We start from the raw sequence: 27,444 nt of genomic DNA on the forward strand, positions 1-27,444 counted from the left end.
CCTAATTATTTTACAGTTGCATTCATGGTACTGGCTCATTTTCTTTTGCTTCTCTTCTGTTCTTTATGGCTTAAAGCATTTAGTCTGTTATTCATTAATAATTCTCTTTCTTTTTGGTTACAGATAGCATCTTTCTGCATTCCTCCTTGACTATGTCCCTGGCTTCTATTCATAGTTCATCTGTTTCTTGGTCAATTAGGCTTAATAGTGCAAATCTATTTTTCACGCTCTTTTTACATTTTGCTGGGATGTTCTTCATGTCTAATTTCAGCATGATAGTCGGTTTAGTGTTCTTCTTTAGCTTTATTCTAATTCTTGGAATTAGTAGTTCATGGTCTGTGCCACAGTGCACATGGTCTCATTTTTGCCATGAGAATAGACCTTCTTCATCTTCCATACCCAATTACGTAGTCTATCAGATGACTACCAGCCCTCTAGTCTAGTCTTTCAAATCAGCATTTTAATGATACAGTGGGGTTTAGGCACCTCTGATATTTGATGACATGTGATGTAAGAATATACTGGCTCTATAGAATAAAAATGACTATGGCTGAAAGTATACATAAAAAAATGAACAACTGAAGGTAAGTGATAAACCTGCAGTACCTTACTACTGTACTGTTTTGAACAGTGAGGACAGCAAACAGGTGGAGTCGCAATTGTTCCAGTCAGTTGTGTGTGTGTGCTCAGCATAGGATCTGGCTCTCCTGGGCCAGCTGGACGTAGTTTTCGGATACTTGGAGGAAGCTCAGCACCTGGGTGATTTTTCAGAATGTGGGCTTTGCGTTTGCTGGCACTTTTGTAAACCTGTGAGACGAAAAGTTTAGACCATCAATACACAACATTAACCACTGTACTGGAAACACTTATCTTAATTCATCCATATGGAGGTCTCTGGAAAAACAATTTTGTTTAGTTTGATCAGCATTTAAATGGCATTTCAGCAATAGATCTACTGTACTGTTCTTATTCTCACATATACATGTTTTGAAATCACAATTGTTTATGTAGATAGATTCTAGAGCAGCTCTTTACATCTGTTTCTAGATAGACAAAATCATGTATCTGTATTTGTTTTTAGTGAAAATTGATTAATTACCATTGTTGCAGTTGTTGTTATGCACCTTCCTTTCTGATTTAAGGTGATTTTAAGGCAACTCTATCAGGGTGTTCTCTTGGCAAGATTTCTTCAGAGTGGGTTTGCCTTTGCCTCCCTCTGAGGTTGAGAGAGTGTGACTTGCCGAAGGTCAACCAGGAGGCTTCCATGGCCAAGCAGGGATTCAAACCTTGGTCTCCAGAGTCATAGACCAATGCTCAAACCAGTGGCTCTCTTAGCTACCATACTAGTTGTGTAATAATTTTATCCATTAAACATGCATTGAAAATCCACCCTTTTAGCATTCTCTGACCAACCATATTGTGAATAAAACAGTAAAATTAGGTTTCAGTAATCCTGAGAGTAAAGTTTGATTCTAGAGTCCTATGTAGTATTTGCTAATATAGAATAATAGAGTAATATATAGAATTATATGGAGCAGTAGCTAAGGGAACAGAACTTTTAAGAGAATGACAATGGGTGGTGTCATCATGTACAACTTAACATCACATAAGCCAATTTATATTTAGGAACCTTCATGCTAGGTAGATACATTGTCTAGAATCTTGATCTAATTTGGTAAACATAGACATTTGCATTTAAATTGTAGACTTTTCTAATTCTAGAAAGTCTAAGTGGGAAAAAAATTGGCAAATAACTTGTAGCTTGTTCCGACAGACATTTGCATATCATTCAAGGCCTACATATAGCCAACCTTCCAAATTATAAAGCACATTGGAACCTCTTCTAAGGAAAATACTAATGGAAATCCTAAAGCAGGTATGGGAAAAGTGTGGTCTAGGGCTGCAAAAATCCCCTAAATCCTTCTACCAGTCCCTTAGAGCTCACCCTCCTCAACCACCCCACACTTCCCTCAGAACTTCATACCTATTGTCAAATGATTTCTTTCCCCGATGTCTTAGCTCCCAAATGCCAACAGGAATTGACACAACATCTCTTCTAGTCACCATTTGGGAGACAACAAGAAGGGAAAAGAAGATGTTTTGGTGCACTGGCGGCAGGAGTGCAGCATGTGAGAGAGTCAGAACATGAAAAATTGGCCCGCATCCCCAACAGAGGTGCCCTCTTAGAGGAACTATGTGTGTTTTCAGCTCAGGTACCTCTTCTTCATGAGTATCTCATGTAATTTACTAGATTGACAAAAATATTTTTTGGCCCTCTCAGCAGAGAAAAAAATGAATTTCAAAGCGCATTGCAGAAAGGTTAATGGTATCTGTTACCCATTCATAAAAAGAGACAAAATTTGATTCCATGCACGCACTGAAAAATAGATAGGTTCATTTCATACCTTATCACAGTACTGACAGAAATAATCTCTGTTGGGCTTGATGATGGGCAGTGTTAGCTCTGGCACCTCTTCTATTTTCATGTCTGGATGTCTCTTTGATAAATGATTCACCTGAGATGAAAAAGCAGAGCATAAAAAAAAATCACTACAGCAAGAAACTAAATGGCTGCTTCACATTGCTGAAAGGACCAGAGCCTGTGAGAGAGCCAATGTAGCTAGACTATGGAAGCTGTCTTTCAAATCCTCACCGAGAGATGAACCTCAATATCTTGAAACAGTCTCCTACTTCAGAAGGTTGCTGTGAGAATAAAATGAGTGTAAAGTTGTACTTTTTGGGAAAACGGTGGGGTAATAATGTACTAATTAAATAAATCTGGCTCAGTAACTCAGATTTATTCAAAACTGGTAGACCCGTTTATTACTAAGATGGTTATTAATCACCTCCAGAAAATAGTGAGTACTTGTTTGCCATGTTAGTGGATTACATCAGATTATTTGATTATTTTATTTAACTGCAGAAAGACAAACAAAATAGCAATAGCAACATTGTGAATTTTAGGTGTGTTTTTTCACATAATCTGAATTTGGAAATAAACAGTAAGCAACACTTAATTACTATCTTACTTACTATCTTATTCTTACTAAAAGCTGTTACAGAGATCAGTTATATGACACACAGTGTATTCTTGGATTTCATTATATAAATACAAGGGTTAGGCAACCTACTTCTCTCCAGATATTTATATTAAAACGAACACTGTTATATGTTTTCCATTGGCCATATTGGCAGGTTCTGATAGGAGTTGCAGTTCAAAAGACCTGAAGTGCTCCATGTTGCCAGCCCTGTGCTAGGTAATATTATGTCTGTTCCAGCAGAGACTGGAAAGGGCTGACAGCTTAAATCAACATTTAACCAAAATGACTAGAAAGATGACACAAGGGCCACTTAAGACAGCAAATCCAGCAAGCTGTGAACAAGGCTTGAGTGGATCAGTGATTTGCTCAGCACATGCCATTATTTCAGCCTTGTGCCCAATTCATAATTCTTCCTACGCTCACTATGCCACAGCAAAACTGCCAAAAGCAGGTGGGCGGTAGGACAGTGGATAATATGAGTTGAGGCAGGCACATGGCAGAAACAGTGACAGAAACTGCTTCAAGCACTTGCCAAAACATGGCATGGATCCACTCAAGCTGTATTTGCAATGCTCTGGGTTGTCCACGGTGCATAACGACTGTACCTCTCTCAGCCGACTGAAACCCACTGATCTGGAGGAGGGAAAAACAGCAAGACAAGTTTCCATATAGAGCTCACTAAAGAGTTAGCTTATGTTAGTAAATTTTTTAGGGCTGTTTGGGTCATCTATATAATTTGAAAATAGGCCCTAGGTACTCCTGGATACAGCTGTGAGCCTGAAGGCCCATGTTTCAGTGGTGACTAGGAGTGCTTTTGCACAATTAAATCTAGTGCACCAACTGCGCCTGTTCCCGGAGAACCCAGATCTGGCCATGGTGGTACAAGTCTTGGTTATATCCCATTTAGATGGAATATGTTTTATGTGGGGCTGCCTTTGAAAAGTGCTCAGAAACTTCAGTTGGCTCAAAGAAATGCAGCCAGGTTGTTAACCAGAACACACAACTCCCTTGTTGCAAACTTTATGCCTGCATTTAAAAGCTTTTGTATTGTTTTTAACTTGTACTGTTTTAAATTTGTTAGCCATCTTCAGTCCCTATATCAGGAGAAAGGTGGAATAATAATAATAATAGCTAGAGTATTGTTCAAATGACTGCTCAGCTAAGTGATAAACCCTAGACAATAACTTACTGTCAAGTAGGACTAACATCACTTGACAGTTATAAGGTCACCAAAGCAACACTTCTTGTAGGCAACACTCATTCCTTGGAAGGAAGGTTGGCTGAAGAAGCAATAGTTAAGGTAATATGGAAAAGAATTAAGAGGATGAGCAAAGAACTTTCTGTTGAGGGAACACTGTTGTCTCCGCTCCTCTACATTCCTTGCTCTAAATGTGCATGTGCATCCTTATCTAACAATATTAGCTGATCCACAAGATCTCTTGTGTAGTAAAACGGTTTTGTCCCTGTCATATTGACAAAGAGTCTGAGAAGCGATGGAAAATCTGCAAACTAACCAGCATGCCTCGTCTCCGGAAACCCATCATACACAGTCGACACTTGAACATGAAACTCTCATAATCCGTAGAAGCAATCCGAGGTTTGAATGTTTTGGAGCGACAAATTCGGTCAGCTTTCTTGGCTTCTCTTTCTGGATTGTGCATTCTTTGCATATGTTCCCGGAGTTTATCTTTTCTCTAGTGGAGGGAGAATGATATGGGGGGAAAGAAAACAATAATAAATCCATTTGGCACAATAATTGATAGTTTTGTTAGAGCTGCTAGAAATAACAATATGTGGAGTTAAAAGCTAGACATAGCTATTGGTGAGAAAGTGTAGTCAGGCTGCCCCTTTCCTGGCTGTATCAGGGATGCGGCAACCTCACGCCGGCCTGTGGAGGGTGCAAAAAGGAGCCGCAAAAAGCAGTTCCTTTTTGAGCCCTCCAAAGGGTGGCATAGCTGTGGCGGCGCACCTCTATGGCGCACCTTTGGCGCTGCATCATTTGGATGCAGCGCTGGAGGTGCATCATGATGGCGCACGCCGTCTGGAGTGGTGTGCACCATCATGGCACCCTGGAGCAGAGTTAGGCCAAATGTCATCAGGATGCTGCACCCTGACTCTGTCCACAGGCCAGACTTCCAGGCCAGTCCATATAGGCCCTTAGTGCAGAAAACATAGAACTCTTCACTTTTTTTATCACCTGAATTTGTTGAGCAAAAGATATGAAATCTAATTAACTGATTTGCATTGCTGACAAAAATATTAAAGAAGAGTGGCTCTTTATGACTTGAATCTTACCAGGAGGTGAGTCAGTGAGAAAATGTCAACCTGTTGAACATGCTTCAGATTGATATATGTATTTTAGCACTGGTTACAACGAAAAATATTATGAAGCAGGAGTGTCACTGAGGGGGTGTGAGTGGTTCAGAGTGCACTGGGTGACACCTCAGAAGGGGGTGACACCCAGTTGGCCCCCCTAGCCCATGGGTTCTCCTTTGGCCTGCGCAGGTCCCCCTGGGGCCATGCAGGTACCATTTTGGCTCCTCAGGGCTGTGTGGGTGCTCCTCGGGCACGTGTGGGTGTCATTTTGGCTCCTCTGGCCCATGCAGGTGCCATTTTTGCCCACACGGGAACTTCTGGTCTGCACAGGTGCTCTCTACCCCAGAAGAAGGAAATCCTGGCGCCAGAAGTCCCACCCCCAGAGTCCCCCCCCCCCCCCCGCACCACGTATCACCTGATGTGGGACTGTCACTGTTATGAAGGATAAATTGATATGATGATTATGGTAATGGTTGTGGTGGTGATCATGATTATGTTGGCCAATATATAGCGCTTTGTAAAAGATGATTACCAAACAGACACATCCCAGCCCCAAGAGATTCACAATTTAATGTTGATAGAAATGCTCAGATTTTAAACTTCACTTCAAGGCTAGTAGTAGATGCAATCACATACTAGAAGATTTCATTCACACCCATTTACCTTGTTACCTGCAGGTAGCAGGCAAGGACATTTTATAAAAATTGGTTCATCCCCATGCTCCACAAATAGGTCATGAAGGACTAGCACAGAAAAGTGAAGAAAGGTGGACCTGTATAGGCAAATTATTTCTGTATTCTAGTTTGAAAAGCTAATCTCGCATCAGAAATTGAAAGAAATAAGACAGAAATATGCTTTGGACTTGTGTCTTCCACTGGTATGAAAGAAAAACATGTATTATGACTCAAGTATCTGTAATAATTCAAATGTGGCTTTTCCCAATGAACTGCTTGCTCACAAACTTCTGAAGTAAACTACATCCCACATGCTTATGTTATGGAAAATGAGCACAATATGCCAACCGTAGCGTAATTTGTATGCTGGCAAATTGCTCCTGTTACTGTGAAGTCAGCCATGGCAACAAGAAAGTATGATATCACCGTATTACTGCTTCTTACACATGCCCAATATGTGGGCTTCATTACCTTGAACTGTTTGCCACATGTCGAGCATAGGAAATCCTTGCGGTCTGAATGTCGTAGCATGTGGAGCCGCAGCTTGTCAGGGCGGCAGAAGGCCTTATCACATTCTGTACACTGATAAATCTTTTCTGAATGAAAGCTGCGCACATGTTTCTTTATCTGGCAGAGACAATCAACAAGAAGAAAACAAAAATACCAGAAATGTCGTTATTCAAGCAAAAGAAACAAAGGTAATTCCACTTAGTAACACTAGTGGGAGACCCTGTTGCTCTTGCTGCTTTTATTTCTCTCTTTGGACAAAATCTATCTCCCCATAATACTGTAACAGAAAACATGAAGCATTCAAGAAAATATGATTTAGATGAAACAGTCCCTTAACAATGCTTTGGAGCCAGATTATAAATTTCAGGGAGACAGGAAGAAAGAGCAGTTACTGTCTGAAAAATTCTTTACCCTGATCCATGAAACCCCCATCTTTAAATGGCAAAACTGTTGGTAGGTGTAAGAAAATGGGGCTGGGGGCAAGGGGATAGCAGCATTATGTACAAATGTTCACTTGTTTATTTTTGAAACTATGTCATATTGCTAACAACAGCAGTTAGTGACAACAGCTGATGTTTTATGGCTGGATACTGTTCATAAAAAAAAGGTTCAAATGTTACAGTATTCACATATTAAAAATTATCATAATAGATATTCTATAATTAACCTTGTCTCTAAACTGTACTTTCTGCACCAGAGAATTCTCCTCCTCTTTCCATAGATCACTCAGATGCAAGGAAATAATGCTTACTTGGGGCCCTTCTATGTGATGCAGGAACAGATGCATCACAGAGCTATGCATCCAACACTGATGCATGCTTGGGCACATAAGTTGTTTCCCCACATCTCTCTCCAGAAAGCTAAAAAGCTTTCTTATCAGAAAACCTTTTTAAAAAAAGGGCCGGGGGAGAAACTGGCCTTTGTTTCACCAAGTACATAACAAGTTATCTGATAAATCTTCCAATGACACCTGAAAATCTGAGAATTTAAGATAAAACAGGTTCCCCACAAAGCCATAATATTTTTAGCACTACTGGTAAAATGATGGAGTTTTCTAACTTTTATCTTTTCACCTAGAATGTGGTAAAGTAATAGCCACTTCATGGCTAGACTTTTTCAGTTACGCACACTTCACTGAATAAAATGGGACACTTAAAATTCCAAAACAGGGTAAGAAACAGGAAATGTCACTGTTTGGATCAGATTATTACAGCTGTGATTTTTACAAAAGTCTGCTTTACTTTTACGTTCTGGTGTATTTTCGCTCAAATATGTTTATATCATATCAAAGGACAGGTACACACCCACCCATAGATTTCTATGAGAAGCGCTAGTATTTCTCACAGAAAACATATATCATGTAAGATATACCACACACTAATGTGCATGTCTCTGGGAAACATGATGTAGTTGCATGCTATACAAGCCTGAGGAAAAGTATATTTATACTTACACCAAAATATTTAATCTATTTATTGCATTTATATCCCACTATGGAGTCCAGGGCACATTGAGTTTTTGGTAATTCCAAACATATTCAGTTAATTGAGTGAATTGATTTAAAGGCTAAAAGGTTCTTGCTTAAATTAGTCAATCAAACTGTCCATTTTTTGGACAAAATAAACTCTACAAGAGCAAAAAAAAAAAAAAAATCCATGGGAATGGAATGATCTCACTGTAACAAAAGAAGGCGCAGCATCCTGAAGCTTCCTAACCTTGGATCATTCTCAGCATTTGTAAATAAGCAGTAAAGAAGCTACAATGCACAAGGAAGTTAGGCTTTTGATCCAACAATTATTCACCTGGATAAAATCTGGAAAGCGCTTTTTGCAAGTAGGGCAAGTGAAACAACCGTCATTAACATGGATTGCCACGTGATCTTTCAGCAAATCTAAGCGGTCAAAGGACTCAGGGCAGAAAATGCAAGAATAGGTCTTCTGGTCCAAGTGGAACTTCATGTGACTCTCCAGGGCACTGCTATTAAGGAAGCCTTTGTTGCAGATGTCACAGGTCAGAGGACAATTTCCTTCCCGACCATGAAACCGTAAGTGCTGATCTAACTTGTCCTTATCACGGAACGCTTTCCCACAGTGCAGGCATTTGAAGGGACGGAATGACTTCCGGATGAATAAGTGCTGGAGTGCTGCATTCTGAAAAGATACATCCAAGAAAGGTCACATTAGACCAGCAAAGATACTGAGAAATTAAATTGCCATTATAGTTAGGTATATACAATACATGCATGGAGAAATAGAAAGAGGTTAATGGATTTGCCTAAGGAAACAACAGTGACTCTGCAGCAGAGCTGGAAAGAGATTTCAGCAACTGTGATTTCCCATTTTTTGCTTCAAGATTTATTCTGGCAAACTCTCACCTTGATCCAGTGATTTGCTAAACAGATACTGTAGCTCTATGATGGGACTGGGAATGTGTGACCCCCAAGATTGTTTTTTTCAGTCCCACAACCTACTTAATGACTCCCACAGGTCACCTTTTTTCTCACAGAAAGGGTGAACTGCCTGCTATGGAAGTATCCAAAAGAGGTGATTCACCTTTTAAATAGGTCTAAGAACTCTCTGCCTTTTACAAATAGACAAACAAAAAATCCTGTTGTTCAAAACCAGAAGTGGATTTCCAGTCATTTCCAGACATAGGTTCACCTATTTAAAAACAAAACAAAACAAACACACAATACACATATTTGGAAGTCCATGTGGACCATAGAGTATCTTAGGGGCAGAAAATTGGCCTCTACCAGTTATAGCGGTGATGCAACCAAAGTTGCACACCTCAGCAGTCATAGTTCTCTTCACAAAAGATGCTTTATTGATTTAAACTAAGGGTAGGGATCCTTGGGGCTTAGTTCAGCCCTCCTGGGCTCCCAATCTGGTCTTCTGGAGTTCCCCAGATAGCCATGACACCACCATAACTTCCCAGCTTTTGGGGGGTATGTGTTGTTTCACCATTTTAACACTGTGAAATATTTCCTTGTAGCACTTTTGAGACTAACTGAAAGAAAAAGAAAGAAGTTTGCAGCGTGAGCTTTCATAGACTAAAGTCTACTTCCTCAGATGCATATCTCTCAAAGGTGTTACAAGATCTCTCTACATACTGATTCTACAGACTAACACAGCTATATCTTTGAATTCCTTAGCCTTAGTTACTGGCAGCTAAAAATATGCTTGGAGTTTTGGTCTCACCATTTGACCCTGACCATCACTGAAAGAAAGCCCCTGAGAACGTATCAAAAACAGATTTCATCTTTCAGGATAAAAGAAGTCTTGTCTCCCTAATCTGTATGGGTGAAACAGAACTATCTGCTTTAGTATGTATAGATCTGGTTCTTCTATAACAGTGCGTATGTATGAGTATACATTGGATACATCATACTAAGGAATGCTAGATGAGAATTCAGTCTGTGCACCATCAGCCAATTTATGCCAAATAAAGGAACTACCAAGAAATGAGCATCACTTACCAAGGTAATTTTATTACACTAACAGGACAGGACAGATCAGTGTCAGGAGGCACATGCTCTAACCCTTATAAATGCCTTTAGATCATGCTGACTGATAACTTTAAGCAACTAAGATATTCTGTTGTTGCTACTCCTTGATGGTCATGGGCAACTCTGGACTGTTTCATATTTACATTGAAACAAGTGCCCTCCCCGAATGTATGTGGCTTTATTTAAAGGAAGTACATCGCCTGCATGTCCTATAATCATCTTATGGGCTGGCTCGATTTTAATAATAATAATATCACCAGGTCTGAATGGTGAAAGGTCTGGAAACCTTGCCCTATGAGGAACGACTCGGGGAGCTGGGGATGTTTAGCCTGGAGAAGGTTAAGAGGTGATATGATAGCCCTGTTTAAATATTTGAAAGGATGTCACATTGAGGAGGGAGCAAGCTTGTTTTCTGCTGCTCCAGAGAACAGGACCCGGAACAATGGATGCAAGCTACAGGAAAAGAGATTCCACCTCAACATTAGGAAGAACTTCCTGACAGTAAGGGCTGTTCGACAGTGGAATACACTCCCCCGGAGTGTAGTGGAGTCTCCTTCCTTGGAGGTCTTTAAGCAGAGGCTGGATGGCCATCTGTTGGGGATGCTTTGATTTGGATTTCCTGCATGGCAGGGGGTTGGACTGGATGGCCCTTGTGGTCTCTTCCAACTCTATGATTCTATGAATAATAATAATAATAATAATAATAATAATAAATAATAATAATAATAATAATTTACTTATACCTCGCTCTTCAGCCAAAAGGCTATCAGAGTGGCTTACAAATTCTTAATTAGACATTTCCCTGCCCTCAGGCTTACATTCTAAACAGACAAGATACAAAAGGAGAAGGGAATGGTAGTGAGGAAGGGGATTTTCTTGTCTTTATTCAATGTACTGAAGCCATGTGTGGTGTCTGTTCTGCAGTTATTCTTGGAGTGGGGCTTTACTGTTACAGTGGTGTAAGTACTGTACTGCACACTTATCATGGGACTGCACCCAAAAACGACAACCCCCCCCCTTCTTCCAATAGTGTATAGTGTCGGAAACACGTGGCATGAACATTGTTATCTCATTGTGTGTTTCCTTCTCATCCACCCCCACCTGCACCCAACAGTATGAAGTGAGGGTCATAGAAAGGTGTTCATTTATACATTATTGTCTTGCTTTGACTGTCTGTAAAGTTCCATGTTCATCATCTGCTCCTTGATCCTCTTTAAATATATTTGCCAGGGACAGAAGGAAGACTCTGCATAAAAAGTATTCTTCTACTGTACCATACTAAGCTGTGACTTCACAGTTTTTTCAGGATTTTTTTTTTGTAAACATTGCTGTCTACTGTCCTAAAAATTCATTTCCCTTCACTTCTGAAAGTGTGGCCAGGAGTTTGTTCCCCATCTCAATGCAAATTATGAATAGAAAAAGTAAAGACCCTGATGTTTTATTAAGCTTGTAGTTGAATAAATTGATTATCTTTTGGCTGTCTGTTCCTTTTTTAACTTCTGCAGAATATTTCTTGGTCTGTAACCACAAAGAATATTGCTAACACTACACTGTACTACTAAACTGGGCTTTACTCCTTGCATCTGCTTAACTATATGCTACATACGAGGAGGAAAGAAATTCTATTTGACATGGAATGGTACTGAATGTAATGCAGATTATTCAAAATAAGGCAATGAGTTGTACTGGAATTGTACAGGAGCTACAACTCTTGACACTAACATAAATATTCTGGGTCTGCTTCTTGGGTGGGAGATACTCAGTTTTCATCCTCTTAATCAGATTTGTATTGAAATCCTCCAGTTTCTTTTTAACAGGGCTCATGACTGCTGAAAACCAAATGAAACTTCATGATGATGTTGCAATCTAAAATATTAATGAGATGAGAATATTAGCTATTTAAACTTTAAAAAAGCAAGTGTATTTCCAACACTCTGCAATACAAAAAATAAAAATGAAAATTGGGCTCAGCAACAGCAAAACTCAAACTAATTGACTGTGAAGAACATTACTGAGTGCAATATACACAGCACTGTTCGTTTATGTTTTCTTGACATTTAAGAAGCACATGTATTTAATCATCTTCACCTAAAATCATACGCATTTCCAAATCTCTTGCAATTCTAAACTGGGAGTAAGGAAGAAGGTGAAAGAGGAGTGACACCAAATGTGTGGACCAATGGTCATCCAGCACTGTTGTAACACACTCAGCAGCAGCATTGGGGTTGGCTTCCCCTTGATTCAATCTGACATAAGCCCCAAACCTACAAACCAATTATGTTTCATCTCAGCTTGTTCCAAGACAATAAATAAGTAAATGTGCATGCGTTTTGAGGGGAGTGATGATGCTATCAAACTCCTTGTACCACTCTTCATGCTAAAATATTCTGGTAATGTTTCCTAGGTCCTTCTAAATTAATCTGTTTCAGCAGAGTCATCTCTTAATCTCTGCTTTGGCTGCAGGAGGAACAGTTCACAGCTGGCTTTGCAGCCTTGCTTCCAAGTGTCCCGTGTGCTTCAGTAATTAAAGGGGAATTTTTGATGTTGGTGGGTAGCTGGCGTGGGAGCCATTTCTACAGTTTTGTACATGAGATCCCCAATTATAAGACACCAGCTCAGCAGAAGATTGAAAAGGCAGCAGGGCTCTATACACCCCTACAGAGCAGGAGAAAACACTAAAGAAAATGTGCACTCTCCGGCTGCAGTTTCTTTTCTATTATTAACCATTGTCTGTTTTCCACTCTATTTCTCAGGCATTAAATATTAATTCTAATCCATACCGGCACAGAAAAAATAAAAATAAAAATCCCAGAGCTAAACAGTGGGCACAATTGTACTTAATGATGCTAATCATTACTATGCTCCCCACGTCTCCATACAGCAGACAGCCCCCTTATGGAAACACTTTCTCCTTCCCAAGCTAGCACTGCAAGTAGCCAGGATAAAGGAAGGCTGAGGCTGATAAAAATGCTGTTTAGAATTGGAAAAGATACCTAGTGGATGCTGAGAGCTGCTGGGCTTACAGGAGTTGGGAAACCATCTGCCTGCATTGTTCTTTCAAGCAACCCACCCAGCTTCTTCAAGATGACACAGGGGAAGACAAAGAACTGCAACAATTCCTTGAATAATAAATCAAGTTAAACTTCTTTACTGTTGCTGACTCCACAGAAGAACAAAACCCTAAGTGTTCATGGCTTGTTCCATGCAAATGTACATAGGGCTCCCAGCACAAGGGGCTATGGAAAACATAACATACACACACATGAACAACATACACTGTACAGTCTGTACGCTTACAGAGAATTGGCTTTGGAGGAGAACTGTAGCACAGCATACAATAGGTTAGCTGAAAACTGAAGGATGGTATGACCGCTGGAGTGGGTTAGGGTTCTCATTCCTTTTCCATTGCAGCCCACGTAACCTGACTGTGAGGAATCTCCAAGGTAGTTCCCAATGATGCACAAGGGGCTTCAGTCAAAACGAGTAACCTAGAAGCCTTCTGAGAACACATGTAAGCAGTTTTGGACTATACAAGGAAATTTAGGGGTCTGAGCCAACTATTCTGTCTACATGCCAATAGCTAGCATTGCCATTAGCAAGAATGGAGGCACTTTTTTGAAAATCCCTGCAGGCAGATCTTCAAACTGGCTTCCCCGAACAAGTCTGTACAAATATTTCTCACCTGGGCTATATATGTAGCTTCAACAGAACCGTTTTTTTCTACTTTTTCGTTACCTCCCGAGACTCTGTCTCTCCTCTACATCAGGTTGCAACTTTGAAAGAGCTACGAAACCCAGTGGGTTGGGCTAGTCACTTATATCTTCCAATATTTCACAGATGAAAACTGGGATTCATGTGGTCAAGCAACATCAGAGTGTGATCAAGGTGGCAAGTTGTGAACAAGGAAGAACATACAGCTAGGAGAGGTTGCAGCAGTTTGCTTTTGCCTGAACCTATTGTGAAGAGCAAGTCTCCATCTTCTCCTCCTCTACTGAGTTAACTGAGTGCAGATTATGTTTGCACTTTGAACTCAGTTTGCAGCAACTGAAGTAAATCAAAAGGGGAAAGTGGGAGAAGGGCAGAGAAACTGGGAATTTGGAAAGCAAGTGGAAAACTGGGACAACAGAGAATTAATAGGGGCTGTAGTTGCCACATGAGGACAGTTAAAGGATATGGTCACACTCTCTCTCAGTCCAACCTATCTGTCCGGGTGCCGAGACAATAAAATGGGGAGGAAAAGAGCTATGAATGCCACCCTTAGAGGAAGATTGGGATATCAATCTAACTGTTAAAATAGTCCCCGGACATTCTTCAGGCGCTTGCTTGAACAGAAAAAAAATGTTGACTTTGCCAAACATAAATATATTAGACAAGTTTCTCAAACCCCAACAGTGTTTCTCCAACAACCATGATTCCTGGAATTACTGCTGGTCATATCTTTGATTAACCAGTTCCCGTAATACATTTTCCTCCATGGAAATACAAATGCAGGGCAGGCAACAACTTATTGACTGAGCCTGTCCTGGTTGTCCTTAGTTGAGTTACTATTTTACACTCTCAATTTAGAACACCATACCACTCTGAAAAAACACCTGACCTCATCCGATTTTGGAAACTAAGCAGAGCCTGACTTGGCTAGTGTTTGGATGGAGACCACCAGAGAAGATGACAGGTGGGGCTTTGAAAGACTCCTGCCTGAAACCCTGGAGAGCCACTGCCAATCGGAGTCGATAATACTGGGCTACAATGACCAAGAATTTGACTCACTCTAAGACAGCTCCCTATGTTTTATGTTCCTAATTACCTTTCTGCAAAAGGGAGTAATAAATAACTATCACAACGGGCTGTTAAGAGAGTGAATATGATAAAGAGCAGAAAGCACTCACCAAATTAAAACTATTATAAATTGTCACTGTGGAAAAGAAGCTGCTAGTACAGCTATCTTCCCTAGGAGCCTAACAATCAGAGCAGAGGAACTAAATAGCGCATCTGGAAATAACAAATGGTACAGCCCTCCAGAGACTCCACCATTTCAGACTGCAAGTGGGGAAAAGTTGCTTAAATGTTTCTCAAGGAACAATATCTTTCCCAAAGACGGGAAAGGTAGGGGAAGGGAACAAAGCAAAAACAAAACAAACCTACCTGCAGTTCCCACTAAGCAGGTAGCACTGGGGAGAAAAAATATCTGTTACAAAACAGACCATAAACAGAAAATTTATCTTCTGCAATGCCTGTTTCCCATAGGCACCAACTGGTTTGCAGCTTGCAGTGTTAGGCTCAAAAGACCATGTTAGTCCAGCAAAAGAAAGAGATACTAGCTAGAATCCCATATCACCCATTACATAATGTAATTTTACTTATACTTGACTACATACCATGGGTGCTAAGAAACCATGTTACGTGCATCAGAACCCTCTTGCTGGTGCTTTGTCACACATCAGGAGTAACTGATGTGCATTGAGAGACCATAATGCATCAGGGACTGTGCCACATTGGTCTGAATTGGCATTGGTCCCAATGTGTATTGGTCATTTTGCTAGCTCCCCTACATAGTTATGTAACAGCAGACCTCTACTGGATATGGATGTTATGGAACTACCCAGTTCCAATTTCTCCATATGTTAGTTCACATGCAGAGATGCATATCTCATGGAGTACTTCACTCATCTGTTTTAACATAGGTGAGTCTATGGGTCTTTAGGAAAAGGGAGTGTATTATTCGAGTTTGCATTTTGTGGCTTCTCTATAATTTGTTGATATAAGTTGGTTTTCGTATCCTGGCTTGTCTGAAATACAATACATCCCAGTGTGCACATAACAGGAAGCTATGATTTGTGTCAAGATTTTGTTTTTGTTTTTTTGCAAAGAATGAATGTAACATGAGTAAATAGGCTGCAAAAGCTCATGCATATCCTCACATATTAAGCCAGGGTTTGATCATGTAAATCAATTAATATGTAATCTAATTATTACCCTTTTTGCTCAAACTCTTCTACTTCAAAAACCACTGGACACTGCCAAGCTACCAACAAAACTCATTTGTCTTTTGCACAGTCAAAAGCCCTGGTCAGGTATTATATGAAATATAAGTGTTTTGCCAGTCTGTATATGTAGAGGAGGCTCTCCCTCTTCAGACTAGGATGGGAAGAATATTTTCCTCATATGTCTACAGAATGCTATTCTGTATTTCATTTATACCCTTTCTTCCTTCTGTCATGGAGCTCCTGGCATCATATACAGGGATCACAGACAGTCTTCCATCAAACACTGACAAAACCCAACTCCGTTCATCATTAGGCAAGCTGTAGTATCAAATGACATCAGATCACATCCTGGCACTCTGGTTTAGACCAAATAAGGCCTAAAAAGAATTGCTAATGAGCTAATAAAATATTAAGGGGTACTGAAATACCAAAACAAAAATGGTGGCAAGTAGTTTACAAACATAGGATAAAATTAACTGTTCTCATAAGGTAGTGCATGTAAAACATCAGCCTCAAATATGCTGTCATATCCGTGTAGCAAATTCTTTAATGGCACTGAATCCATCCTGCTGCAATCAACCTAAATCTTATTCAATCTAAGACAGCCACAGACATTAAACAAAAAACCCAGCAACCTCTCACCCTACAAATAAATGCATGCCCCAACTTTTTGCAGCTGTTTCCTTTTGTTATCAAAATCTTACACACAGAAAGGGGGGTAGACAAGAAAAGACATTAAGCAGCATAAACTGATCTCCCAACTGGACGGTTTGGAGGATTACTTGTCTGAATAATTTCCCTCATATGCTTGATAGAAGAGCACCATGCAGCTGCCAAAAAAGCACAGGTTCAAAGTGTCTGGTCTTGGAATCCAAAGTTCCCAACACAACTTTTAATCTCATAAAGGAGGAAGGGAGGGCCGTGGCCCCAAGGAAGAATTTTATCATTAAAAATAATCTTTGCTGTAAGGGGTGCGGTGGGGAAATGAGTTTGAGCCAAGGTCATGGTGTCTCTTTGGCAACATCTTCTAAAGCTAAGAGAGCGGCAAGATTCACACAGATGGTGCTACAAACAGACCATTAGTACACACCACTTCATCCGGCTGTTTGGAATATTCCCCGCCTGTCAGCCTGGAGGGACTAGGTTTCCAGGAAAATATCATTATCGAGGATCACCAGTCCCAGCATCATTTGGGGTGGCTAGTTTTCTCACAGCTGCACAAGGGGCACAGAGCAATATGCTCAGGTTGAAATGCCACACAGAGAAGCATAGAGACAGAGACCAATTTATGGTAAAAGGTCAGGTCTAACTAGGCAAATCTAGCATTCACGAAGAAGCCCCTTGGTGTGAAGTCTGTCTTCTTGTTACATACAATAAGGTGTGCTCCACCTGACATGTTGGGTTTAAGGAATCGGGAAACTGACACCAATTGCAGGTAAAAGGTCAGCAGTAACTAACAGGTAAAGAAAGCATCTAGCAAAAAGATGCAAGGGGAAAAGTGTCAGAAGAGCTTTGTTTTAATCCAAAGCAGCTTTCTTCAGTTTTGCATTAAGGGAAACTCTAATTCTATGCTCAGGAAAGCATACACATTAAATTAAGCATTAAAATTCTGCAGCCCTCAGACTGCATGTGCATTCTAGTATCCTCTCTCCCCTAAAAACAACTGACAGAAAATTGGTTTATTTCCATTCTTGAACCCCCCCCCCCCCGAGCCAGTTTGTCTTAAAATAAAGTGCATGCCCATCTACATCTAGTGTGGCTCCCCAAGACTTATGGTGATGTAAATGGGGTGCTTGGGGAGATATGGCATGTGGTGAGTCCTAGATGCTGAAACTTGGTCTTCAGAGATCTGAAGCTTGTCCACATTTGATTAGGTAAATGCTTATGTTTTGCTTGGATAGTTACTTTTTTTACAAGATTCAGATTTTTATATAATTGGAATCAGGGTGGGGGAGTAAAAGTAGGCAAAGAATGACGGCAATAAGGTGAAAAGAGTATGGAAACTAGGGTTAAAAACCCCCAGAGATGACCATGGAATAGCAAAGCACTGGAGTCCAGGCCACAGGCTGCTACGTGTAGAAGGTCAGCCAAACTCACTTCTGTTGTCCATGGGAGCAGTTTGACATCGCTTAAACTGCCATGGCTCCATCCTCCAGAATCCTAGGTTTTGTAGTTTTGTGAGGCACCAGCACTCTTTGGCAGAAAAGGCTAAAGGTAGTGTAAAAAACTACAGATCCCAGGATCCCATAGGATGGAGCTACAGCACTTAATGTACTGTCAAACTGCAATATTTTTACAGGGTACATGAATCCCATAATTGGGCACCAAATTCTTTACTATCCACTGCTTAACAGATTTAAATCTGAGAATTCTTACAGTATCAGTTGTACACCAAATGCCAGGCTTCACACTTCAATTACAAATAAGGCCACCTACTTTTATAGTAGTGCAGTTCCTGGCTCTTTTGAAAGAAACCTCCTGTCCTGCAATAAATTAAGGAGACAAAACTTTTCTGAGCATGGAATCTAATTAGAGGGAAAGTCCTACCTGTCTAACCTCTGCATATCAAACTGCTATCTAAAGGCACAGGAACCAAGTCTGTAAAAAAAATGGTGATCACAATAGCTGCAAACCCATAAACAAGTAAGGAACGGACATAAACAACTCCAGATGGTTGTCAGATTCTTCTCTTACCCGGATACGCTTTGCTCGTCGCATGTCATCTGCTGTTATCATACTCTGAGTAGCCACAACAGTCTGTTCATGTGGTTGGAGCTGCAATGGGTGGCTCTCAAGTTGTGGATCTAATGAAGACGAGGTCTCCGGTGGCACTGGTGTCTGTTCCTGTTGGTCCAATCCATTCAAAGTGGCTTGTCCAGCATCATCAAACTGCCCTTTGCTGGAGAAATGCAGCAAGTCCTGAGATTCCAAATCAAACAGGCAATGGTTGGTTAATTCTTCCCAATTTTCAGCTGTTTTATTATGTTTTGATTCTTACTGTTATTTCAAACTCTTCATTGGCAACAAGAATTATTCATACTTATTACCTTGGATTTATTTTTTAATGAATGTGCTGCTTAGAATGTATAGGGATAAAAGAAATCATAGAGTGCATCTATTTCTAAAGTTTTAATCACTGGGATTTTAAAACTCTGATTATGTTGACTGTAGGACATGCCAGTGGTATCACTAGGGGGGTGCAGACTGCACCGGGTGACATCGTAAGTAGGATGGCACCACTGCTCCCCAAAGGATAAAAATGTGGGCTCAATGGTTGGAGGAAGGAGGCGAGCAAGGCCAGCATCTCTCTCCACTCTGTTAGCTGAGCCTGTGCTCAGTGTGTGCAGGGGGCTCAGGGACCATAGGAAGGAGATGCCCGGCTTGCTTGTAGATGTTGCCAGTGAGTGAGTGATGCCTCTTCTAGACCCTGAGCCTGGAAGGCATGGGAGGGTGGGTTGTAGGCACCTCAGCGGCTGAAGAAAAGAGGCCTGGCTCACTCTTAGATGCCATCAGTAAGCAATCCATGCCTCTTCTTCCTACAGTCACTGAGCCTAGAAGGCTTGATGGGGTGTGTGGGCTGCACTGACAAGCTGGAGAAATTGCCACCCTAGCCAGGCTAAGCCATTATGGTCTGGTAGTGAAGGAAGTCGATGTGGGGGTGGGGGTGGGGTGGGGATGAGACCGTGAGTTATCACACTGAGTGACACCAAACCTAGTGACGTCACTGGAATATGCAAACACTAGGCCATCTTATACCGTAAAAAGAGATATGATATTTCAAGATTTTCCTGCTAAATAGTTAAAAACATTACATTACATATCCAGATGATTTTTAAATTATGAGTTTTAAAGTATGCATTGATTGTTTTAAATATATATTCAGTTTATCTGCTCTTATAACTATTGTTATAATTTTTTAACAGGAGTTCTGTATCCAATCAGTTGTGTTTTAATATGTTATTGTTCTCTTCCTCAATCTAAAATGGGCAAAAATTGGGGGGGGGGGGGGGGGCTCTTTCAAAACTTTTTAAAAATCCTTTGAGGAGGACTCTGGAGGACCACAGACAAGAATTATCTTGGTTCAGAGACCCAGATAATCCTGAAAATTCAGTTCCATGTAACTGCCTGCCATAGTCTCAGTGCCTAGTGAACACATTCCTTTGGAGTAGCTTATCTCTGAAAGATGATACTGAGCTATCTAGACCTACTCCTAAATGAATTGTCTGCATAGATACTGTGACCCATGTTACTCCTAATACTTAGTGCTTTTAAAGTTGTTTTGGGACTCCAGGTGTTGGAGACAGTTGAATCTGAGACAAAGATAATGTTACACGAAGTTAGTACCAGATGGGCTAGGGCAGAGGCACAGGGAGAAATAAATGATGCAATTAAACAGACCCATTCTCTGTTTTCAATGGAAACTTCACCTGCTCTCTCCAACTATACCTGAGTCTCTTCTGCACATTCTCCTCCATTTTCACTTGCCACTTCCAAGCGCATGAATTTAGGAGGGCGGCCTGGACGCCTACCTGGCCCAAATCTTCGCTTTCCCCGTCCACGCCCTCTGCTTTTTGCTCTGCAAAATGTACAAAACCATGGATTAGAAGCAATGGAGCTACCTGCTTTCCTCTCAGCCTTATGCATACTTAACCAATCCATTCCATTCAGCAAATGTCCAAGGCAGGGCACAGAGAACCTGTGCCCCCACCTGAGAACTCCCCATCAAGCCCCAACCAACATGACCAGTGGTCAGGGATGATAGGAGTTGGAGTCAACAGTATTAGGAGAGTCAGATGTTATCCATCCTTGGTCTAAGATACAAAATCTGTAAATTGTTTGTCTTCAAAGAGCAGAATTCTACCTGTTTCTAAAGACTCCTGTGAAAACTGGGCTATGGAAAGAAATTCTATGAAGGATTTATGTAGCCCAACGTCTAGCTTCCAAGAGCATCCAAACAGATGCTTCCAGAAGCTTCCATACAGGTCATGAAGGCATAAAACTTTCTTTGTTGTTTGCCATCAGCATCTGATATTCAGAGACATACTGACTATGGAGCATTATCCAGTCTGACATGTTTCCTATCAATTCAACAGTCTAGAAGCCCACACAGAAACAGACAGTGACATAAGTCTATTTACCAAATCCTGGAAGGAGCCCAAGCCTCTCATGAGACAATAATCCTCAGACTACCTTACCCATCTCTCCCTGGTATTGCATGACTTCTCATAAGAGAACATGGATCCATCTCTGCTGCAGGACTTTCTAATGTCACAGCAGAAAATAACTATTCTATGTAGCCCCTTCTCCAATCTCTCTCTCTCCAGTTCTCAAAGTGGAATCTGCAGGAAACAACTCAACTGGGTTAGTGATAAAATTCAGAACTTGGAAAAGTTCCTTTTGTTTTGGACTATAGCTCCAAGAATCCCCCACTGACTATGCTGGCTGGAGACTTCTGGAAGATGTAGCCCCCAAAAAGTAACCTTTTCAACAACTGGTAAAATCCAGAAGTCTAGTGTAGGCACCCAAACAAATACCTGCTAAAGAAGTCCAACTTTTCATCATGGGAGTTGAGGTGCTGCTGGAGTTGTTCTGAGCTCATGAACCGTCGGTTGCACTCATAACATGGCCAGTTTTTTTCTTGCTCTCGGAGAACTGTGGTTTCAAGTTAGATCAGTCAGCAACAAAACTTCAGACATTACCATGTTTTAATGTCTCTCCCTCCCTTGCACTTCCAGTGGACCATATTTCTGTAGTGTAGACTGGAATGACTAAGAACACTCTTGATATATCTTTTACTTATAGGTTATATAACATCTTCCTCTAACATAGATCAGTTTCAGAAGGGCAAAGTAGATGATAACCAGAGCAGAGAGAAGTAAAGGAAAGCTTGAGAAGTTATTCTTAACAAGTGTTAATATAATGATATGCTAAAGATATCCAGATCCTAAATACCCTAAAGGCACTGGATCCCATATGATCTTGGAAGCTAAGCATGGCCAGCCCTGGTTAGTACTTGGATGTGAGACTGAAAATGAATACCAAGTGCTGTAGGCTTTATTTCAGAGGAAGGAGCTGGCAAAATCAATTCTGAGTATTTCTTGGGTAAGAAAACCCTATGAAATTAGCACATGTCAACAAGCTACTTGAAGACACATACAGAAAAGATATCCAGAACTGAAAAGTGGTATGATGATGCCCTGGAATCAAGAGCATCATCTCACCACTCTTCAGTTACAAATGGTTTTAGTGTATCATTTTATGCAGTCTTCTTAAAGGTAGTTTTCTAACTCTGGATAAAACATATACAAACATTATAAAATAACCATACACACTCCTCTCCCCCGATTGTTCCACCTGTCAAAAGCTACGCTTGGTTGCTTGGTTGATTACTCATTGAGCAAAGCACTTCTAGTAACTGCTGTCACTTGAGTTCTGTGCTCCAAATAAAACATTCAAACCTACAAGATTTATCTGGATGTTATTTCCTGAATTCAGCATTTCAGTTCTCCCCCCCCCCCCCCCCAATATGGAATTATTGGATAGGATAGGAAGTTAAACAAAACTAAATGCACAGATAATTGGAAGTAGTAAACATCTATAAATCAGAACCATCATATTGATATGTATTTCATTCATGGTGGGATTAAAAAAAAAGACCAAACCTTACCTTATCCCATACATTGTACATCCATGCAATGTCATTTACTGTAATTTTAAGGTATTTTCCCAGAGATGAGATGAGGACTAGTGTTTTCATCTGCTATATTATTTCCCCTACTTTTTTATGCTTTCCTGCCATCCTCTATGGAGCTTTTCACCCCATGAGCAGCAGCAGTTATGAGCAGGGGGCAGAGCAAAGGATAGCAACAAAAAGGGATAAAGCAACAAGAAGGGAAAACCCACAATGTGCTGCCTGGGTACAGTTCTTGGCTTTCTCTCCTGTACATTTTATTGCGGATGATCCTTCTGACCACATTCAGCAGTTTGCCTAGTTGCTCCTTACATTCCTGCCAAGCACTGTATGTTTGGTGTTTTTTTTTTGTCTTGTTGACCTCTGGTTATGATCTTTGCTTCTCCTTGCTGTTAGCTATTTCACCTGTCCATCAATCAGTTGTTTGTTGACTGTTGTTTTTTCTCCACTTTTCTCGCACATTATTCTCTTTATATTTTTGGGCAGCGCAGTGACCGTGGCTTGAATTCCAAAAGTGGGACTAACTTTCCTTTCTACTTTCCACTTTCACCCTTTAATTTTGCTGGCACGGCACAGATGTAGCCGTTTGTTTGCACATTCAGCCATGTAGCAGTTGTCTACATACTAATGCCGCCCTCCTGCACATACGCACTATTTTTGGGATCCACAAAAGGACTGTGATTTGGGGTGCTGGTTGTTTGTCTTCTAGGGGGTTCATGGAGTCTTCTAGGGGGTTCATGGAGCTTCGACTGACATTTCTTCGTTGTTGGGTTTCTATCCATTGTTTGGCGATTGGCATGTTGGCTGGAATTTTATTCTAGCCTCTCTCTTAATTGTGTTCTTTTTCTCCTACCTCATTTATTGCTCTCATGTCACCCAAGATACCTTTTATTTCCTCTACCTTTCTTGTGTGTGTACTTATTTTTAACCATACTCATTCCTATTCAGAGGCTGGGTAAGTGAGAAACCGGGTTCTAAAAAATCCCTGCAGCTGCTTCCTTCCTTCTCTCTCAAGCTCAAAACACAGCTTTTCAAATATAGTAATATCATATAAATTAATATAATTAATGTAAGTGTAACGACTGTCTGCTTTTCAACCTAAACATAATCAGTGTAAGCTTTTCCATTTTTTAGTGTAAAGGAAATGCAATACTACCTTTTCATTGACTTTTCTATCTGTGGGAATGGCATGAGTACAAGAACATTTTTGGAAGCTGAGAAGGGATACCAGATGATCATGCAGCTTTGCCTAGCTAACGTAGATTTGGGAGATATGGCATGCCACCTGTTGAGTGTTGTTGGCAAACCAATTGCTTGAAATAGATGGGAAAATGTTAAGAGTTGATGGGATAGGCTATTTTCAAAGAAGAGGACCAGGCGCTTCCATATTTGTTTAAAAGCAAGCAGGAATCCTCAGAAATGCAGACTCTGTGCTACAATTATTACAAATAAACAGCTTAGCTGGGAGCTCAGTCTATTACTTCTGAGGTTTTCTGTCCATCTGTATGTTTGAACAAAGCAACTAGAATAGTTATTTGTTTCTCTCTCTTTTTTTATTCTTTCGGCAAGAACTCATGACAGTGGCTGTACACCATCCATCACAGTGATGGACACTGAAAGGAGATGGATTTTGGACAGCAGACCATATTTGTCAACTAAAGATATTCCCAAATGCATCAAAGCAGCAAAATCAAAGGCAACCTCTATTATCATGGAACCGTGTTATGCAGAAATCTCTTTAACAATAAATAAAGTTTGACAATACTGCTTTAATAGAAATAATATCATTACCTAGTCTGGCAACAACCAGGTATGCAAAACAAGTATTACAGTATTTAAAAAAGACAGAAGTACCTTTCCTTTCCTCCTCAGATACATCATGGATCTTCTGATTGACAAATTCTGCATATGAGGCAGCATACCACACCTGCAAGAGATGCATAAGAAATTTTAAAGACACTTTCTGAAGATTCTAAAAACAGTTGGTACATTACAGTCAGCCCATCTCATCCACAATTTTTTTTATCCATGGATTCAAGCATCCACTGGTTGAAAATATTTTTTAAAAGTATACATTGCAAATAACAAACGTTGATTTTCATTTTATGTAAGGGGCACCATTTTTCTATGCCATTATATTTAATGGGGCTTGAGCATCCACGGATTTTGTTATCCACTGAGGATCCTGGAACCAAACCACAGTGGATAAAAAGGACCCACTGTATACATAATGAGTTCACATTCAAATCCTGCTCATTCTCCAAGGATGCAATGGAGCATGCACAGAAGTTATCCTGTTTTGTAATCACTTTACTATATAATCACTATATCCTAATAGATAGATAGACAGATAGACAGACAGACAGACAGACAGACAGACAGACAGACAGACAGGCCCACTTATGGAACTTCTTGGTTGCTTTGCAATTCAAACCCAACTTTCTCCTTTACATACCTAACAGGCTGTTCATTGCATGACATTAAATCTGTGACTTATTCATTTTATACATGGCTAACTGTCATGAAAGGGAAGGGGAAAAATTCAAGTAAATGCATCTTTATAAGTGAACATGAATTTCTATACAAGTGTCAAGAGGTCTTTTGAAGTATGTCAAGTCTTGAACATTTTTAAGACATTGCTCCTATTGGGATTTCTTTTTAGTTCACATGCTGCATGACAGACCTGCTGAGAGGCAGGCTGGATGAGTTACTCAACTTTCCGCACTAATCTTCATTCACTGATTGCCATGATAATGAAGAGGAGTGGGAAGCACTTTTCAAAATGTGACAAGTGATCTTGGGGGAAAATAATGTGCTACCCTCTTTTGTCTCTGTCACAGATAAAACCATATAAAACAAATGGGGGGAAAAACACAACACTAGCTGTGTTTCCATAATGCATGGAGGGGAGGTTCCAGTCCACACGTCTGAAACAACCAAACGAATCTTCATCTGCTGGCCTACAAATAAATTACGCTCTTATCTCTGATCTGCTATCAGAGCTAAGGGGTAACTTAAAGCTTGGGGAGCTATTTATTGAAAGGTGTTACACCTTACAGCCCATGAAACAGATCTATAGAACTCAACTCTGCTTTGCAGCCAAGGGAAGCAGTGTGATGATAAAAGGTTCAAAAGATGATTAACACAGGTCTAAAGCACTGTTGAGAGACAAAGCAGCTAGAGGTGGATTAGGATGTTGATGGGGAAGTTTCAATTAAAAATGGCAAGCCCCCAGTTATCCTTCTTCTCCATTGTAGAATGCTTCTTGCCAAAAATGCTCTGCAATCGAGAAGGGACTTTCAGGCTATAATATAACATAATAATAAAAGATACATAATGGATAATGTACCCCATAAGCTATACAATAACTTTGTTGGTTAATAAGTCCATCCCTACCACATTAGGAAGGTAAAACAGTGAATGAAGCACTACAGGTTTTTGCTTGATTCTACTGAGATCTTGCATAACAGAACTTTAGACATTGATCCATCCCAGGCATTTCAAGTACTGTCTAGAATAGGACACAGAAAAGGAAGTGGAAACTGCAGGAAACAGGAAAATCCCAGATGGTGGCACTCATCTTTTGACTGCCCTCCAGTTCTCAAGCTGTAAGTTTAACATAAAAAGCTATTCTCCCAACTGTTCCCTCTAAATTCCACGTGATTTGTTTTTAGCATGGGATAAAAATAACTTCATGATGATTGGAATCACAAGCTGATAAGTCAGATCTCCACATGCACAGGCTAGGATGCAAACCTCAGTGACACACTGATTGAAGTAAATGGTACTTCATTAGCAGACAAAGCTCAAGAAGACATGGAGCAAAGCCGATCACATTCACGGCCAGGGCAAATTGCCACAGAGGAGAAGAGGAAGAGAGAATTAAAAGTAAGCGGAGTTGCTTCAATGCACATTCATTTTAAATCATTTACTGGAAAGGTATGATATCAATGGGGCCTCTTTATCAAGACATTTTAATACTAAGGCTTCAACCCAGGGGTGTAGCTATGGAGGGGATAAAATAAGACCACTTTCCCAGCCAAATAAGCATTCTGCCTCCCGCAAATGAAATTTTCATTTAGTCCCCAAATGTCTAGCATGCTACATTAGACAGGCACAATTGTTCACTTCTAGAACTTTATATACCTGTATGCTGTGCTTGCATACCATTGGTAATTTGGCCTGCCCTTTTGTTAGGATGCTTGAACAGTATCTCTAAAAGCAACACACCCATTTTGCCCCCCTCCAGCTACACCCCCTGCTTCAACTCTCAATTTGCTCACATGTTCAAGGTAAACCAATGACTGGAATAAGCTGAAATTCAACTAAGCTAACTAAAGATCACCAAAGCCTAAACCACCTCTCCTTTTTATTTCAGTATAAGTGGCTACATTCACACCAACTGGGTAGTTACCTCTGGTAGAAAAAGTTCACAATCTTATCGTGACTATGAAAGCAATTCAATACAGATAATAACCATGTGGCCAGTAGGCCTATAAATTCCTTGACTGTGAAAGAAGATGGTTGTATCAGAAGAAGAACCCTGGCAATTGTAAGCGGACATGTTTAGCCTTAAATGCCATTTAGACAATCCTGCATCTATTGATAAATATTTGCTGGTTTGCAAATCAGTAGCCAGCCTTACGATCACATACACTTCAGCATTTTACAGATGAAAACCAGGACATCTTGTAGCCAAGCAACATTAGAGTGTGGCCAG

At 40.5% G+C, this 27,444-nt stretch overlaps 1 protein-coding gene across 6 annotated transcripts in view; it reads right to left on the reverse strand.

Annotated features, from left to right (window-relative positions):
- Positions 1-27,444, reverse strand: part of LOC149307015 (PR domain zinc finger protein 10-like) — an 87,175-nt gene that overhangs the window by 13,989 nt on the left and 45,742 nt on the right. For all 6 annotated transcript variants that reach the window (XM_089537614.1, XM_089537611.1, XM_089537612.1 and 3 more), the window contains 9 exons: positions 24,579-24,651; positions 21,568-21,685; positions 20,480-20,609; positions 18,728-18,952; positions 8,344-8,691; positions 6,503-6,658; positions 4,556-4,735; positions 2,406-2,516; positions 607-807 (listed from right to left, as the gene is read on the reverse strand). In XM_089537614.1, the coding sequence (XP_089393740.1) occupies positions 607-807; positions 2,406-2,516; positions 4,556-4,735; positions 6,503-6,658; positions 8,344-8,691; positions 18,728-18,952; positions 20,480-20,609; positions 21,568-21,685; positions 24,579-24,651 (1,542 nt within the window). The remainder of the gene's footprint in view (positions 1-606; positions 808-2,405; positions 2,517-4,555; positions 4,736-6,502; positions 6,659-8,343; positions 8,692-18,727; positions 18,953-20,479; positions 20,610-21,567; positions 21,686-24,578; positions 24,652-27,444) is intronic.

This window comes from Sceloporus occidentalis, unplaced genomic scaffold (assembly GCF_023333645.1).
Source record: "Sceloporus occidentalis isolate IW3139 unplaced genomic scaffold, rSceOcc1.0.p SCAF_9, whole genome shotgun sequence".
In the NCBI taxonomy this organism is placed as follows: Eukaryota; Metazoa; Chordata; class Lepidosauria; order Squamata; family Phrynosomatidae; genus Sceloporus; species Sceloporus occidentalis.